This window comes from Malaclemys terrapin, chromosome 18 (assembly GCF_027887155.1).
Source record: "Malaclemys terrapin pileata isolate rMalTer1 chromosome 18, rMalTer1.hap1, whole genome shotgun sequence".
Classification (NCBI taxonomy): domain Eukaryota; kingdom Metazoa; phylum Chordata; order Testudines; family Emydidae; genus Malaclemys; species Malaclemys terrapin.
In genome coordinates this window covers 1871191-1888969 of record NC_071522.1, presented here as the reverse complement: position 1 = coordinate 1888969, position 17779 = coordinate 1871191, and the positions used below count along the sequence as shown (strand labels likewise).

Sequence of the window (17779 nt, the reverse complement as noted above, 5' to 3'; positions counted from 1 at the left end):
TTCCCACGCGATTCCTTTTTAGGTGACAGATGGGAGGAGCTGTCCCAGATTGAGGTGTCAGTAGAGGAGGGTTTGGAACAAATTGATCAATTAAACAGTAAGATGTCACCAAGACCCGATGGTATCACCCAAAAATTCTGGAGGAACTCAGATATGAAATTGCAGAACTACTAACTCTGGTATGTAATATATAGTTTAAATCCGCCTCTGCACCAGATGACTGGTGAAAGCAAACATGATGCTGAAGTTTAAAACAAGTCTCCAGAGGCAATCCTGGCAATTACAGGCAGGTAAGCCTAACTTCAGTACCAGGCAAATTGGTTGGTTGAAACTATAGTAAAGAACAAAATTATCAGCGCCTGAGCTGAACATGATTTGTTGCAGAAGAGTCAACACACCTTTTGTAAAGCGAAATCACGCCTCACCAATCTATTAGAATTCTTTGACGGGGGCAACAGCCCTGTGGCCAAGGGGGATCCAGGGGACACAATGTACTTGGACTTTCAGAAAGCCTTTGACAAGGTCCCACTCTAACATCTCTTAAACAAAGTGAGCAGTCATGGGCTGAGAGGGAATGTCCTCTTGTGGATCAGTAACTGGTTAAAAGATAGGAAACAAAGGGGTAGGAATAAATGGTCAGTTTTCACAGTGGCGAGAGGTACTGGGACCAGGGCTGTTCAACATAGTTATAAATGATCTGGAAAAAGGGGTAAACAGTGAGAGAGCAAAAGTTGCAGATGGTACAAAACTACTCAAGATAGTTACAAAGCAGCCTGCAAAGAGCTACAAATGGATCTCTCAAAATGGTGACTGGGCAAAAAAGCAGCTGATGAAATTCAATGTTGATAAATGCAAAGTGATGCATGTTAGAAACCATCATCCCAACTCTACATACCAACTAATGGGGTCCACATTAGCTGTTACCACTCAAGAAAGAGATCTCAGAGTCATTGTGGATAGTTCTCTGAAAACATCCACTCAATGTGCAGTGGCAGTCAGAAAAGCAAACAGCGTGTTGGGAATAATTAGGAAAGGAATACATAATAAGACAATATCATAATGCTGCTATATAACTCCATAGTACGCCCACCTCCTGAATACTGGGGGCAGGTCTGGTCACCCCCTTTCAAAAAAGATGTATTGGAATTGGAAAAAGTACAAAGAAGGGCAACAAATAATATTGGGGTATGGAACAGCTTCTATCTGAGGAGAGATTAAAAAGACTGGGACTGTTCAGCTTGGAAAAGAGATGACTGGGGGGGGATACGACAGAGGTCTATAAAATCATGACTGGTGTGCAGAGAGTGAATGGGGAAGTGTTATTTACCCCTCCCCTAACACACAAACCAGGGGTCATGCAATGAAATGAATAGGCAGCAGGTTTAAAACAAACACAAGGAAGTAGTTCTTCACACAATGCACAGTCAGTCTGTGGAACTCAGTGCCAGGGGATGTTGTGAAGGCCACAAGTAAAATTGGATTACACAAAGAATTCCCTTCATTCATGGAGGATGGTCCATCAGTGGCTATTAGCCAGGCTGGGCAGGGACACAACTCAGGCACTGGCTGTCCCTAAATCTGACGGCCAGAAGCTGGGACTGGAGACTGGATGGAGCACTCGATGAATTGCCCTGTTCTGTTCATTCCCTCTGATACGTCTGGCACCGGTCACTGTTAGAAGACAGATCGCTGGGCTATTGGGCTGACCCAGTGTGGCCGGACCTGCCAGGGGGCTCCTGTCCCGTAAGCCAGCACAAGTTGAAAGTCTCCTGGGTGCTACCAGCTGGTTCCCCCCAGGCCGGCGCTGTGGGACACCTCCTGCCTATCCCTGCTCCTGGGAGAACAGAAGCCCCACCCCTGTTCCCTGCCAGGATCAGAGCAGCTCCAGCCTGGGGTCCTACTGCAACCTGGGCAGTGCCGAGGTGCTGGCAGGGCTGCTGGGAGAGCACAGGCTCCCACCCAGGTGCCAGGGCAGGGCCCCTGATAAGCAGCTGGCTCTTGCCTATCAGCAACTCCTCCGCAGAGCGCCCCATCCAGCCCCTTATCGCAGGCCCCGCAGGCGAGCGGCTTCCAGGAACCCTGAGCCCCACCCCTCTGCCAGGCCAAAGAACCAGCCAGCAAACAGGCACGCAGGCCACGCACACAGTGACCCCCCAGATGTTCTACCCCAGGGTTCCAGTGGAGGAGCCTGCACTCAGTTGGGTTGAGGTGACCAGGCATCCCGCCAGCCATCCTCCCACCCCCAAGGCTAAGCCCTGCTCTGTGGCTGGGCATGTGGACACATGGACACCCACGTCTGTCCCTCCCCAACCTAGATGCCACCAGCTATACCGGTGCTGAGTCCCTCTGCAATAGCCATGTGTTGCTCGGCACCAAGAACAGCCTCTATACCCCCCGTTGGCTGTGCCTAGCTTGGCCCCCTGCCTCAGTGGCTCTCCTAAGAGGCATTTGCAATGGCCCAATGGCAGGGGGGACCAGAGCAACCCCAGGGTCTCCGGTCGAATCGCCCAAGCTTGGTTCTCAGGGCTACTGAGCCTGCAGCTTCCACAGGCAATTTCAGGGCACACCAGTGAAATGAGCCATGCCTGGCTGGGGGCAGGGGCAGGGGTCACAGGGAGGCACTGCGTGTGTAGTGCTGTCACAGGTGCCAGTGCCTAGACCTGCGGGGACGGGAGCCACCCACGTCAGGGTTGTCCCTGGATGGGTCTGGGATGCCTACAGTCGGGGCCAGGGATTGTGTCAGGCTGGGGGTTGGGGGGCGCTTTGGTTTGTGTTGCACGTATCCTGCTAGCTAATGGGGTTTCCTTTTGGAAAAAAGCAAGACCATTTGGAAGTTGACAACCGCCAAGCTCTGGGCCAGCAGGGGTCTCTGGTTCCTGGTCAGAGCCGTGGTCAGGGCCCAGCTTTGTAGCCCTGGGCTGGTTGTTTGGTGGCCCACACATGGAATGAGTTTAGTGGGTCTTAGCCCAGCTCCTAGCAGACAGGTGCCTTGGCCCAAACACCATGGCTATAACCAGCCCAAATTGGAACTGGGGCCTGTTCTTGGCAGGCTGGGCAGAGAGTGGCCCCTGGGGCATGAGCACCCCTGGCCCTAGCGCTCCTCTCTCCAGGATACGTTAGTGGGGTGGGGGGAAGAACTGCTCCGGCTGCTCAGTTTCCAGGGCCCCTCCCACTGGTGCCCAAGTCCCCCCACTCTCGCAGTGTGCGAATGCGTGTGCTAGCCCTGGAGCAGGGGCCAGGCCCCTGGGCGCTGCTGGCCGTGGGCCAGGGCACTTGGGCTGGGCTCCTTTTGACATCAGTCCTGGGGAATGTGTGTAATGACACCCCAAGTTCTGGTGCAGCTTCACAGGCCATTTACCAATGGGAAGAACTTGCCCCTGCATCCAGGCCCTGCCAGTGCTTCTCTGACCCAGGGGAGCAAGGCGGGGGGCAGTGCTGCTGGGCCAGGTGGTTGGTGTGGGGGTTGTGCCCATGTGCAGGGGGCTAGCTCCACACCAAGCAGACATGAGCCCAGGAAGCAGCCTCAGTCGCTGTCCCCACAGCTCTGTCATTTCCTGGGCAGACTCTTGGTTGCAGCTGCACCAAAGCCCCGAAGGAAAGGGTTAAAAGGGGGAAGGGCCCAATATGAGCAGATACTTGATATGCAAATGAGGCCAGAGTAGGTATTATAAGTGACTCAGCGGGAGGCCCTGGCTCTGGAGTGGAAAGAAGGAGCCCACTCCCCCCCACCCGAGCCAGGTAAGTGCCCCGAGCCTGCTCTGCCTTCCTGAGGCTCACCAGCAGGGGCCTTGCTCTCTTTGATTCTTTTGATTCTTCCTTTTAATGACATGTCCATAGTCCCCAGGGGTGAACCTGCTCTGCTCTGGCCCATCAGGGTGAGTTGGCTGCATCCCGTCCCACCCCACTGGAGACTCCCGTGGGCGGGTGGGTCACATTTGAAGAGGGCTTGGACTCTGCTACATGCTACTATCCCCTGGCCTGGGTGGTAACTGCCACGTGCTTGTTCAGTCTTCCTGGGGCAGGTTCTGCCAGGGCTGGTCCCTGGAGATTCCAGAGGGAAGCTGGTTCTCCTGGTGATGGCCGTCAGGCTAAGGGAAAGGGGCTCTGGCAGTGCCCCCTTAGACTTTCCCAGAGCTGCATCAGTGGGGCAGCCGCAGCAGAGAGGCCTGGGGCCCCTGGTGCTGCTTTATCACAGGCTGGACTTTCGTGGTTTGCTCCCTTAAGTCCCAGCTCCCTCTCAGCAGCCAGCAGGCACCTGACAATCTCTGCACTAGGGAACAGAGAGGGGCCCCTCGCCATGGGAGGGGGGAATGTCCCCAGGGATGCAAAAGACCAAAGCCCAGCTCTGTGTACCCCTGACTTGTGGGGGGCCAGGCAGCTGCCTCTGTGCCCATCGCTGCGCTGTGGGTGTGGAAGCTCTGTTTGGAGGCTGGGGCATTGCGTGCGGAAAGGCCTGTGTTATGGGGCTCCCTTCTCCAGGAGCACTCCCTGCTCTGCGTGTCTGAGGGGCACTGCCACGTCCAGTGCTCACGCTGCTCTGGGAAGCCCTTTGGCAGGAGGCTGGTGCTGGCTGGGGATGGTAACTGGAGGGTAATGCCCCACACGCCTCCCTTGGATGCCAGGAGGGCAGGACAAGCAAGGCCAAGATACAGGCATTTCTTCTCTGGAGACTATTCCGCACCCCTATAAGACATCATGTGGGGCTCTGGCACCAAACTGCCTGCCCAGGAGCTGGGAGGCCCAGAGTCCAGGCCTACCCTGGCTTTATAGTGTACTCTGTGGCTTTAGGAAGTCCTAGGGCAGCCAAGAAGCTGGTGAGAGGAGGGGAGTAGTGGCTGCTCTCAGGCAGGCCGGCCAGCCTGGCTTCGTGCTGTCCTGTCTCAGCAGCTATCTGGTCTCGCTCATAACGCTAATCTCCTGGTGTTTTTCTAGGTTCCCTTTTCCAGCGCAGGCAGCAAGAGTGTCCACCCGCCATGGGGACTCTGGGCAGGATATCATCGTATACTGTAAGTTTGCTATGAGACACTACAGTATAGATGATGTACTATCCTGAGCTTCACCCCTCAGCCAGGAGCTCTACTGCAGGTCCAGCGTACAGGAGAACGCCTGGCCAGCTGGGAGCAGTGGCCCAAAGCGCTTCTAGCACAGCACAAGTTCCTCCCCCTCCCACAGAAGGGTGGAGGGCTAAGCACTGTGGGGGGGCTAAAGCCTCCCATGAAGGCCTGGCCCTGCCTGTGGCAGCCTCACCCCTTCAGCCTCTTCCTGCATTCAGGGTGCTCCTTTTCCCTGGGTTTCCAGTGTGGGACGGAAACAAGTGCTACCTTCGCTGCTGCTCTGGAACATCTGCATGAACAGGCTGCAAGTGGGGAGGCAGCCAATGGGAAAGAAAGGGTTAACAACCATTCCTCCCGCCAGGCTGGGAGGCACTGCCCTGCTAAGCCATGGGGGGTGGGAGAGGGAAGATTCCACTGCCGCATGGGCAAGAAGCCACTTTCAGAGCTGGCGAAGGCACCTGCCAAGAAGCTGAGCCCATGGGGCGTCAATGAAACCGTTACCATTACTGACTTTAGTAATGGTAACGGTTCTACTGCCGCCCCAGCATCCGGCCAGGGAGAACAAGAGGAGCAGCACCCCATTGCCAGGGGGAGCAGCACCCCTCCAGGGTGCCAGCCTCTTTGGGAGGCCAGCAATGAGACCCTCCCCCCACGTCCTCTCCAAGCTGTAGGGGGGAGAGCTTGGGGTGCCCTGCCTGGGGGTCACATTCCCTTGGGGCAGACCTCCTCTCCCTAGTCCCTCTGCCAATCAATGAGAAATAAAGATGTTTTCTTTGATGTCTGGATTTCTTTTCCCTATTTGTATAATCCCAGAAAACAGCCCTCCAAAGGCAGAGCCCAGCATTGGTGCTGCCTCTGCCCCTTGCAGGGTGGGGGGCAGCGAGTTTCCCCTCCTGGAGTGAGACTGAGCACACGAGGAGAAACCTGCCCTGGGAGCTCTGTTCTTCTCTCCTAGAACCTGCACCCGGTGTCTCCGTCTGCCATGGTGCTGGCTACAACCCTGCAGCGAGAACCAGCAATTCAGGCAATTCATTTAGCTGCTCAAGGGGGGAAGGAAAGGGTGGTATAAAAAGTACTCAGCAGTCTGCTCCCCTCTAGTGAGGCACCCTGCTCCTGCCATGCAGCCCCCCTGCTCTTCTGTTCCTGGCCTTCTCCTTCCTTACTCCACTGCCCCATTGCGTATCCTCAGCTCCACACCGGACAGGTAGGAGCTCTTGTGCTCTCCCCCAGCTCAGTACCCCCTCCCTCTGGGGGTTTGGGCACCTCACTCACCTCTCTGTGCCTTGGTCTCTATCCAGCTGGAAAGACGATTTTCCCCCGCTCCCCGCAAGGGGGTTGTGAGGCTAAGCAGGATTTCAGGGGTGAGAGATGGCCAAACCCCTCTGCGGGCTCCTCCTCCAGAGAGAGGCCATTCTCTCACTAAGGAAAGGTGATTGGATCATATGGGACACTGCCACCTGCTGCTCACCGCATGCTGGCTACATGGATCACCTGCACGCCCGGGGCCCTGTCCCCTTATTCTTCGAGGTGGTGCAGTAAATAAAGCCAGTGGGGCAGGACCAGGCCAGCACATGGCAACTAGTCCTTGGCCAGACACAACAATGCTACCATCGGGGCAGGTGGGTCAGCAGCCCGCTGTGCCTGCCAAGCACGGGCCTGGGCAGATCTAGGCTGGGCGTGTATCAACGCTGATCTTGCTGGGGGCAATGAGAGTTTACGGCCCTGCAGGGCAGAGGTGGGGATGCTGGGGTGGGGTGGGCTGGGCAGCAGCAGAGCGCTGGCTGAAGGTGAGCATCACAGGGTCCAGAGCTGGGGGGTTCGGCAATGCAAACAGCAACACAGCAGTGGGGCGTGTTAGCTGGGGGAGCATCTGTAGGTCCACGAATTGCTGGGGGCTGCAGGAGCTGAGGGGTAGGGTGACCAGACAGCAAGTGAGAAAAATTGGGACAGGGTGTGGAAGGTAATAGAAGAAGCCTATATAAGAAAAAGCCCCAAATATTGTGACTGTCCCGATCAAAACAGGACATCTGGTCAGCCTATGAGGTGGGGGTTTGGGGGAGGTCAGGGGGCACTGGAGGGGAACTGGGAGGGTGTAGGGACCATGGGGGCTGTAGGGGGCCCTGGGGGAGCCGAGAGGATTGCACTGGATCTGGGGGGGGGGGCTGTAGGGAGCTGAAGGGATTGTAGGGGCCCTGGGGGGGCTGAGGGGATTGCGGAGGGCCTGGGGGGGGCTGTAGGGGGGCTGAGGGGATTGTAGGGGTCCTGGGGGGGCTGTAAGGGCCCTGTGGGGGTTTGAGGGGATTGTAGGGGTCCTGCGGGGGCTGTAGGGGCCCTGAGGGCAGGGACCCGGGGGCGGCTCTGCTGGGCGAGGCGCTCAGACCCCGCCCCCCCCAGCAGGGGGCGCCCCGCCCGGCGCAGACTGTGTCTGTGGCGCCCCCGACGGCCGCCCCGCGCCCACACTAGGGCCGGGCCCCGCCCCTCCATGTTCCCGCAGCCAATGGGGCGGGCCCGTCGCACTCCGCTCCCACAATGCCCCGCGGCGGGTGAAGATGGCGGCGCCCGGAGAGCGAGGCGGCGGGGGCTGCAGCTGCTGAGGCCCGGGGGTGTCATGGCCGCCGTGGTCCGGGCTCTGAGCTCGGCGCTGCAGGCGGGGAGGTCGGGCTGGGCCCGCACAGGTGGGAGAGCCTGGGGGTGGGGCCTGTTGGGAGAGGGAGGGGGAAAGCTGGGGCGGGCTGGGGGGCCTGGGCCGGGGGGAAGCTGGGGAGGAGGAGGGGCGGGTTTGGGCGGGAGGGGGAAAGCTGGGGGGCCTGGGGCTGGGGGAAGCTGGCCTGGGCCGGGGTGGGGGGGAAGCTGGGGCGGGCTGGGGGGGGGCCTGGGCAGGGGCCGGGGTGTGGGGCTGTGGGGGAGGAGGAGCCGCGGGGCTGTGACGCTTTGGAAGGCCCCTGAGGGCTGGTTCTGGCGCACTTAGGGCGGACTATGGGGCTGCTGTAGAGTGATTATAGGACTCTGGTCCCCTGGCAGCACAACCGTCCCAGATGCTCTGCTGCCGCTGCTCAGACGCTGATACAGGCCCCGGACGGTCAGCCTCAGCCGCCAGGAGCCCATCTCCCCACTCCCTGCAGTGCGCAGCCCCCGTCTTCTGATCAGGGAGCTCTCCCCAGACCTGCAGAGCCACAGACCAGTGGGATGGGTCTGGGGGTGGGGATGCTATAACTGACAAGTGTAGAGGAAACCTCCATATACAGTTACTCAAATAAGAGTTTCTGCCCTTTAATGCTTAGGTCACATGTAGAGAAACTCTCCCCTATGGTTACTCACCGTCCCCTGACACCCGTTATACAAACAGCACCCATGTTCAGTTTCCTGGCAAAAGGAGCACAACCAGCTCTTCTTCCTGCTATCCCTGTGAGAGTTCAGTCCTTAGGAGTCATTGTTCAGCACTTTTTTTTCTGTTGGTATTGAGGGCAGTTGCTATTTAGCTTTGTATGACCCACCTCAAATCAGTCCATAAAGCCAGCCTCCATCTCCCAAACAAGCCCCTTTGTGCTTTCTCCCTTGCTGCCCCTCACTTGTCAGGAGCTCCCAATACATATCTGCAAAGCCATCTCATTATCCTCTGTTGAATTCTTCCTTTGCTGTGATGTCTACAAAAACTTGATAGTGGCCGGGCCACTGGTGTGAAACCAGTGTGTCTTGCTGACTAATATCCTCTCGTTGTTTCTTTGCACTTGTCCGTCTTTTGTCTTCTACTTGGATTGTAAGCTCTTTGGGTCGGTTCCATCTTCTTGTGTGTTTTTACCGCAGCTAGCACAGTGGGGTCCTGGTCCGGGACTGAGGTTCCTAGGTGCTAGCATGTTACAAATAGTAAATCTCAATGTACAGGCATAAAGGACAAGTTACTAGCCCTGAAGCATCTTGTAGAAAGTGAGAATTCTTAGCAGTCTGACAGCATTGCAGCAATGCTAGAAGTACTAGTGTAGACTGGGCTCGGATGCCTTTATCATCATGTTATCTAATATACTCATAGCTGAGCTTAGGGACTTGGTGGTAAAAATGCTTGTGCCCAATCTGCACTTGTGGTTCCATTGTTAGCACCAATGCTAGACCAAAGGTGGGAGAACTGGTAAAACTTCTCTCTGCACAGGTTGCCAAAGAGGCTGCTAGATTTGGACAGTACAATTCAGACACAATTCCCTAAACGAATGCTGGGAAATGGTGCTGACCTCTTTTCAGGTCATTGTTGAACTTGAAAAGCATCGTGGAAGAAGCCGTGTGAACTGGCACATGAGAAGGCATTCTAAGTGTAATGGGCAGCAAGGAGGGAGGCTGGGGAGAATTACAGGCAGGGGCTTCAGCCACAGTGTTTGCTAATATCTCTTCCGAAGTGATTAGTCCTTTGTACATAGTTCATACTAATGGTTTAGGAGCCTTGATTATGGAATTCTCTGGCTACGTAGTGTGTGTCCTTGTCATTACCATCCCAACTGTAATCTGTTAGTGGGATTGAGGAACCCATATTGGTAAAATAAATCAAATTTCTCGGCTGTGTTTTGAGGCCGTCTTGCTTAGAATTTCTTGTAACGTTTTTGGTCCAGCGTGCAGGAGGTTTAAGTTGGTATTTCTGTGTTGGTTTTTCAGTCAGTGGTGCCTGTTTCCTGGAGAACAGAGTCCAGAGGGTCAACATTTTTCCTGCTTGCTTTTATGGAAACAGTTCTGCCCTGGATACCATCCTAGGAATTTCCAGAGAGAAGACAGAATGTGCACTAGGGCAGCATCCGCCACCAGTGTCTTACTGCAAAGGTAAACAGCTGCCTGCGTGATTTTTCTCAGAGGTGATGAACAATAAGCATTAGGGGCAACCCCTAAAGAGGGCATAGCAGAAAGTTGGAAAACAGCCTTGGAAGAAGTGACTTGTAAAAGAAAGTTCAGGCAGTTGTAAATAGCTGGATACCCCATGAGGTGGGGATTAAAGGCTGTACATTCTCTCAAGATTAATCTCTTAGCCACTTAATATTGTGTTTTGTGCAGTGATATCTCTTTAGTCTCTGGTGGACTAATCAATTAAATGTGTACAGTCTGGTGTGACTGCAGTGTTATTACTTGAACACCTTTTTTCTCTCTCTGCAGCTGAGCAAGATAACTTGTTGGTGCACCAACCAGATGAGCCAGAGAACCCCAAGGTTCTGAGAGTTGCCATCATTGGAGCACCAAATGCTGGGAAATCTACCCTCTCGAATAAACTCTTGGGCAGAAAGGTAAATCTGTTATACTTCAGTCCCTGCAGCATCTGAGAACCAGGTTACAGATCGTTTTTGTCGACATTTCTTAGATGTTGTACACATCTGACTTGTTTCCTGCAGGTTTTCCCAGTATCTAAGAAGGTGCACACCACACGCTGCAAAGCCCGTGGGGTCATCACAGAAGAAGACACTCAGCTGGTAGGTATTCCACATGTGATAAGGTAACTATCAGCAATAGGCATTATTACCCAGATGATCCATAGCATTTTGCTTACCCCCTGCAGTCTACTTCAATTGCACAAACATGAGTTTTAGCTTCCTGTCAGTAATTACAGGGCGATCCTTATTGGTTTGGCTTTCTCTTTCTAGATCATCCTGGACACACCTGGCCTCATCAGCCCCATGAAAGCCAAAAGGTATCTCTCTCAATGTGGGTAGATGGAAAATCCAAGTGGGCAAGGTTTGAGGAGACCGGAACATGAGTTCCACTGTAGGAGCTTGTAGAACAGAATGAAAGGGGTGTAATGGGTACTTACTTGGGATAGAGGTGTGGTGTTCATAGAATGAGAAGGTCTTTGAGCCCAGTTCTTGTCTCTGAACTACCTTACAATTACCAGCATTACAGTAGCACCTAGAGTCCACAGTCTCTGTTGAGAATCCATTGTGCTAGGCACTGCACTCTCAGAGATATGATGTAGGTCAAAAGGTGGCACTACACTAGCTGGGTACTAAAAGGGAATGTGAAATGGAAAAGAGAATGTGAAATTCTTCCACTGTGTCATGGTGTGGAAAAGGAGGCAGTTTATGAGCAGATGCACGTGTACTTCCATAATGGATATTTGTCTTTCAGGCATAATCTGGACAAATCCCTGATAAATGATCCATGGGACAGCATGAAACATGCAGACTTAGGTGGGAACCCAATTCTCATACTATATCAAGTCAAATCCTGATGTGTCTATGGTGGGTACTTATATGGCTGCCATTGTCCTGGTATCCGAATGCTGCTCCACTCAGTATAGGGGCAATGGCAGCTCCTGGGTGTGCGGGGATAGAGTGGCGGGGAAGTACATACAGGAATTCTCCACATCTGTAACTGGGGAAGAGTATGGTACACCTATACACCGCTTAAAGAGGTAGTGTGGATGATTGGGCTGGCCTGGGTTGTTGAGGATTAGTTTGTATGGCACTGAGAAGATGTGGAAAAGTGCATTATTTTATCACACTCGCACTTTATCTACACTCACACTCAGACATACACACGCTGCTGTGGAAGTAAGAAAGGCAGTGATCTGAAGAAAGAGGCCACAAGCTGAGGGGCAATTAAAGGCTGTTGTCTGCCAAGAGGGGTTTCAAATGTCTCTCTCTGTTTGGCAGTTCTGGTTTTGGTGGATGTGTCAGAACGCTGGACACAGAACCATCTGAGTCCCCAGGTGCTGCAGTGTCTTTCTCAGTTCCCACAGATTCCCAGCGTCCTGGTCATGAACAAGGTAAATGAGAGAGGGGTCCGAGTCTTCTGTTTTCTACAGTGAGTTAGTGCTTGGGCATTACATACAGGGCCTCTTTCCTTGATACCTCTATTGAAGGTTAAACTAAATGTTGGTTTCTTGGCAAATGCCACAGAAGAGATCAATCTATCTGAAGGTTTCCAGTGTTTTGTAACTTACTAAGGGGTGACTTTAGGCCTGCAGCAAATAGTGCCAACCTTACAGCTGTGATTCATCTCTCTTTCACCTCAAGACTTGGATTATTACTTGAGACAGTTACATTTGTCCCAGTTCCAGCTGGAACAAATTCCTGATCAATCTCTCTATTTCAGGTGGATCTGCTGAAGAGAAAGGCCCTTCTGCTGGACCTGGTCACTGAGCTCACAGAGGGAGTGGTAAATGGAAAGAAACTGAAAGTGAAATCTACGTCTAAGATGCATTCAGACTCCACCAGAAACAGTCCCCTTCAAAGCATCCAAACTTGTCTGTCTGAGAATACATCCAAAGAGTCTGGTTATCTCCAGGATGCCAGTGAAGTCCAGAGGGGCTCTGGCTCAGATACAAGTTGTAACATGAGGGCATCAAACTCTGATCATATGTTGGAGGGCACAGAGAAAGCGCAAATTGCAAACCACCAGGTATCTAGAGACTTAAAGAACAAGAAAGGCTGGCCGCACTTCCAGGAGATCTTCATGCTAGCCGCTATTCATGGAGAGGCAGTGGAGACACTGAAGGTAAATTAGCGTGAAATAATTGCATTATACCTTGTGACCTGCACCTTCTCATTCTTGTGGTCACCCTAGGTAACTTAGTTATAGTGAGCCTCATATCGTGTGAGGAAATAGCCAAATAGCCTTTCTTTGTCTGACCTGTCCCCTTTCTCCTGGCCTGCGGTCTGCAGCTCCCTGAGGAGTCCCTGGTAGGTTGGTGATGGGGTGCCATCTGACCAAGGGAACTGTATCATGTCAGACTACTTAAGAGCACAATCTTTGATTTATTTCCACCTAGGACTTTTACTGGTGACTTTGGGTCCCCTTTAACTGCCCCTGTTCTTTGTGTCGACAGAAGTACCTCCTGATGCAAGCCAAGCCAGGTCGATGGGAGTACCACAGCAGGGTTTTGACAAGCCAGTCGCCCCAGGAGATCTGTGATAATGTCATTAGGGGGAAGCTCCTGGAGTATCTGCCACAGGAAGTGCCCTACACTGTGCTTCAGGTAGGAAGTAGCTCAGTGAGAGCAGCCTTTCCTAAGTGTCCATATGATGAGAGAGACCCTTCCTGGTACAATACTCTGCTGAAACCTCTAAAGCTTTGGGTTTAACATTGGAGGGCATGTGGCACTGCATTATCCCCAAGCCCTTCACTGGGGAGAGGGGCCCTCTTGATGCCTGCTGTGCATGTGTGCTTGGCCACGGGAGGACAGGCAGCTGGGAATAGGAGTCTCTGGGGCCTGGAGGCAGGGGACTTTGCTCTTCTGAGGGGTTTGCTGAGTGGTTGGGTTTGTGCTCTAATGTTGCAGAAGACGGAGATGTGGGAGGAAGGGCCGAGTGGGGAGCTCATCATCCTGCAGAACCTGCTGGTCCAAAAGGAGACCCATGTGGTGAGTATTGTGGGAGAATCTCTCTGCTCTTTTGCCGCTGATTGGGGGAGTCCATGGGGCATTAGAAAGGAGGGTCTGCAGACCCAGTGCAGGAATAGGATCCTTCGTGCATCCATGGAGTTCAGTCACATTTAGCCAGTTCTCTGCTATAGGCTAATGTGCCCTGCGCTAGGCTTGCTGTACAGACTGAGTCCCTTGGGCTGTGAATTGCAGATGAGGCACAGCGTAAAGTGCATTAAATATCTGTAACCCTGTGGTACATCTAGACAGAGTGAGGCCAAACCTCCCATTATGTACTAGACAGGGTCTACTCTGAACCTTCCTTACCTTCTGACTAGAGCATGAAGGCACAGCATGCGCCAGCCTCATCTGTGAGTTGGCCAGTCAGTCACTCAAGGTGCCTCTCTCCCCTTTGGCACAGATCATGCTCCCTGTATCTGAGGTAGAGGGTACAGGCCTCCCAGTGCCAAGCAGTTGGTTTCTCAGTTTCTCTACATATGGGGCACGAGCCTGCACTATTCTGTGGTGACAGATACCCTACAGGCAGGGTTCAGGGATGCTCCAAATCAGTGTTTCTCAACGACCGGTCTGTGGACCAGCGCCAGTCCCTGAGATCTCCTTGACACAGTTTAGGAAGGCAGCAAGCTGATCTCTGGTATCAAAAAGCTTGAGAAACACTGAAATGAAACATCCTCTTTATCTGCTTCCCCAGTCACCACGTTGCTCTCTAGGGCTGCCTCTCCCTGCAGTTAGGTGGCAATGCCAGACGTAAGGGAGGTGAATGTGATAATCCTCTGTCTCTGTTTTGTGGTACAGAAGATGCTGATTGGTGTGGGAGGCCAACTGATCAGCAGGATTGCTCAGGAGGCCGGTGAGGACCTGATGAACATATTCCTGTGCGACGTCCGCTTGAAGCTCTGTGTGAAGCTGAAGAAATGAGCTGCTTATTTAGATGTTACCAATTCTTGTCTGACCACTAATGAAGCGATGGACTTGCTGAAGAACATGGAGACGCCCCTTTCTGGCGGGCTGACGCCCCCTGGCAATATCAGGGCACTGAGATCCCCCCGGGCATAGAGAGGGATGCTGAGTAAACCGAAGAATTAAAGTAGAATATGTTCTTTGTGGGGGTCTGAACTGCAATGAGTTTAATGTTGGAATGTGGTGAAATCTTCAGACATTGACCCACCCCAACAGATTATCCAGCGAGAACTTGGAGTGGATGTTGGGGAACCACCCCCTTCCGCACACACACACACACACACAATTTTAGTGCTGCATTTATAGAGCCATCTGTCTTTGCTCCCTCTGCTGCTTCTTGGCTTTTGTCCCCTTTGGACTACTTGCCCACTATCTGTACTGCCAAAAGCAAACAACTGTGGCTGGATGTTATGCTGAAAATGATGATGCTGCAGTGGCAGAATATGGGGTGGAGAGAGAAGGGAGGAGGCAAGAGCAAAAATTGAATCTTTAAGGCCAGAGTCATTTCTGAAGGTCTCAAACAGGTGCCACCTGCATGCATGTCCAGATGCATATATTGTATTGCACCTCAGTGGGCATGAGTGATATGATCACTGGTCTGTCAAATACTCCCCAGACCATTAATGTCCACTGTGAAGAAGTAACTCTCCAGTTTCCCTCAGGCAAGAGCTTAAAAGACTTCTACAGTAATTAGTGTTCTAGGAAAACTGCAGACTCAGCGATGAGTAGGCTGAGTGAGTACTGTCAAGTGAATGCTGCCTGTATAGTGCTTGGGGGTCCTTTGGCCTGAAAGTGGCTTTGTAAATATAACTGTCCTTTAAAGTTCAAAAGAACTGCTGTCTTCTGGCAAAGAAAGGGTTATCGGGTGTATTCCCCTCGTCTCATGTCTTCAGTGCTGCAAGGCCGAGTAGCGGTACAACTTGGAATGGTGGCGTTCAGCTGAAAAGGCTGCACCAGCCCAACTCACGTGCTGATCGTCCCTGTGATTGCAGCACGTCGTGCTGTGTCCTGGCCCTTCTTCTGCAGGCTGTGGAAGATGAGTGAATGAGGGATCATGGAAACGGCCTTTAGGAGCCAGATGTTTGTTGACGGGGGCTGGAGCAGGGGATGTTGCTTGCAAATAGAGCCTGTCATGCCTTTTTAGTGTAGCTGGGATAGCAGGTGGGTATTGCTGAGGGAATCACTCCGTTGGTCACCCTCAAAGAGGGACGTGTTGGCTAACTGCAGTGGTTCCCAACTAGAGTGCACCTGCAATAGATGCGTGGATACTGTCTCCCTTCCCCAACGAAGTTGGCACCTTGGCCTCTTCATTCTCCTCTTTTCTATTTTGCAAGCGTTTTTGTTGTCTTGTTTTCTCTCCCTTATCGCCCTTTTCTCCCACTCACCAGAAGGCTGTGGGATGTTGATGGGGGGGAGGGGCCAGGCTGCACCTGCTGTTGTGACTGAGCGGAGTGTCAGGAGAGCAGGGAAGGGGAGCGTGGGTCAGTGGGCCGCTGTCTGAATATGAAGCTCTATATACCCGAGGGGCTGCTGCAGGAGGCTGGGGGAAAGGGAAGTGCCTCCCAAGGAGCTGCCTGATTTTAGAAGCCGCAATTAGAGCAAATTGGCATGGGGTGGAAAGTGGATCCACTGACAGGCTCTCTACTCCCATTGCTCCCTTTGCACTGCCCCAGGGGATTCTAGGTGTGTCCAGCGTGGCCTCAAGAGGTTGTATTTGGCTACCAACTGAATATTCAGTAGCTTCGTATAAAGGTGCCCCCAGCAGCTTACCTCACTCTTCCCCAATTGTGTGTTGTCATGGCAAGGCAAGACTAAAATGGCACCCATCCCTTACTGTTGTTCCTAGTGACACCTTACTGGGGAAGAGAATGTGGGGAGAGGATTCAGCCTGTTTGGGGGGCCAGGTGGCACAGTCGGTGGGAGGAGACTGGGTGCTAGAACAGCTTTATTGCACCAACTTCACCTGTAGAGATCTGGGGTCAAGTGAGGACTAGGTGTCACTAGGAGGCCCTGCCTGTCCCGTTGTTTGCAGAGTGCCCACCTTAGCTTGAGGCAGTTGAAGAGAAGCCCCAGGTTGGAGAAGCAGGGATGTTGCAGGTTAGGCTTGAAGTGCATTGCAGAGCTGGCAGGGACCTTGGCCTTGACTGGTAGCAGGTGACGCAGGTCAGGACTGAAAGCCGTGGAGGTTGAGAGTAAAATCTGGATTGTGTGGCAGTCTGTAGCCTTGTGTTGCCCTTGCAGTAGCTGTGTTGGTGTGGCATGGACTGGCATAGCCTCTGGGGACAAAGATGAGATGAGCTGTTTACTGGCACCGAGATGGATTGACTGGCATATTATAGATCTGTATCTAGACCAGTGTTTCTCAAATGCAGTCACCAAGGTCGCATGCAGCCACCAGAGAATTTTCTTGCAGCCACAGCCTCCTGGGCGGTAATGGGGGGAGGGAGGGAAGCAGCAGCCTCCTCCCGCAGGGCCACCAGCAGTGGTTGGGTCCTGCCCACCTCTGGAGACACACAAGCTGGAGGAGCAGGCAGCCAGTAAGTTCCCCACCTTCCCAGGGCTGGTGGGGTCAGGCCTCAGCCCTTGGGTGGCAGGTTCCAGCCACAAGGCTTCAGGCTCCATTCCCCGGCCGCACCGTAGTGAGCTCTGGCCACAAGGTCACTTCCCCCCTCCAGTGCCCCTGGCCCCTGCTGCCTCCCTATCCAGTGCTTAATTTGTCCCCAGGCTCGTCGGGGCTGAGTAAGTCTGCTGTGAAAGGTGATATTTGTATGTTTAATATCACTTTTCACAGCAGACTTAGTAACTAGCATGTCTTTAAAAAAAAAAGGGGGGGGGGGCAACCAAAAAAAAGCAAAAGACATAAGAAAAAAGACAAGAACATACAAAGCACCTTGTTTGTTTCTATTGTTTAGGCCCAGTAAAGAATAGAGACAACTGTACATTATTTTTATTGAGTCTGGAAAAAAAATCCTAAATAAATTACAATGATTTGGACATGTATATGTGCATATTTATTTTTTCTGAAATTAAGTATTTTAGGAAAAATTGTCAGAGCGGACACCAGCAAGACTTGGTGGCCGCACTCTGAGGTCACCAAAAAAATTGTGAGAATCCCCGATCTAAACTCATCATTCCCCTGCTGTATGGGTTTCCTATATAAATCAGGTGTTTGACTCCCTTATTCGGCTAACAGTCTGGTTTGTGGATCTCTGTGTGCTCCCAAAGCTAGACTTTCTAAAGGATTTTGCCTGTGGTACGAGATCTCTTGAGACATCTAGCTACATTTCACATTCTGTGGTGTTTACAAGCAGCCCTGCGGGAGGAGGCACTTAAGGAGCTGCCCAGGCAATTAAAATAAGGATATCCTTCAGGTCCCCTGGGAGCTCCCAGCTCCTGTTTGAACCCAAACCTCTCATGA

At 52.8% G+C, this 17779-nt stretch overlaps 1 protein-coding gene across 1 annotated transcript; it reads left to right on the top strand.

Annotated features, from left to right (window-relative positions):
• Positions 1–7599: 7599 nt before the first annotated feature.
• Positions 7600–17361, top strand: ERAL1 (Era like 12S mitochondrial rRNA chaperone 1). The gene is made up of 11 exons (XM_054008232.1): positions 7600–7729; positions 9693–9854; positions 10182–10309; positions 10415–10492; positions 10664–10710; positions 11145–11206; positions 11672–11784; positions 12114–12515; positions 12847–12996; positions 13300–13380; positions 14197–17361. Exons 1-11 carry the CDS (start codon positions 7663–7665, stop codon positions 14317–14319), a joined length of 1413 nt encoding a protein of 470 aa, XP_053864207.1. The 5' UTR covers positions 7600–7662; the 3' UTR covers positions 14320–17361.
• Positions 17362–17779: the final 418 nt, after the last annotated feature.

Excerpts from the sequence above, each read along its gene's own strand:
- ERAL1 (XM_054008232.1), top strand. The coding sequence starts at position 7,663 with ATGGCCGCCGTGGTCCGGGCTCTGAGCTCGGCGCTGCAGGCGGGGAGG. Across the intron at positions 11,785-12,113 it reads GCGTCCTGGTCATGAACAAG|GTGGATCTGCTGAAGAGAAA; the intron begins GTAAATGAGAGA and ends TCTCTATTTCAG. Across the intron at positions 13,381-14,196 it reads TCCAAAAGGAGACCCATGTG|AAGATGCTGATTGGTGTGGG; the intron begins GTGAGTATTGTG and ends TTTGTGGTACAG.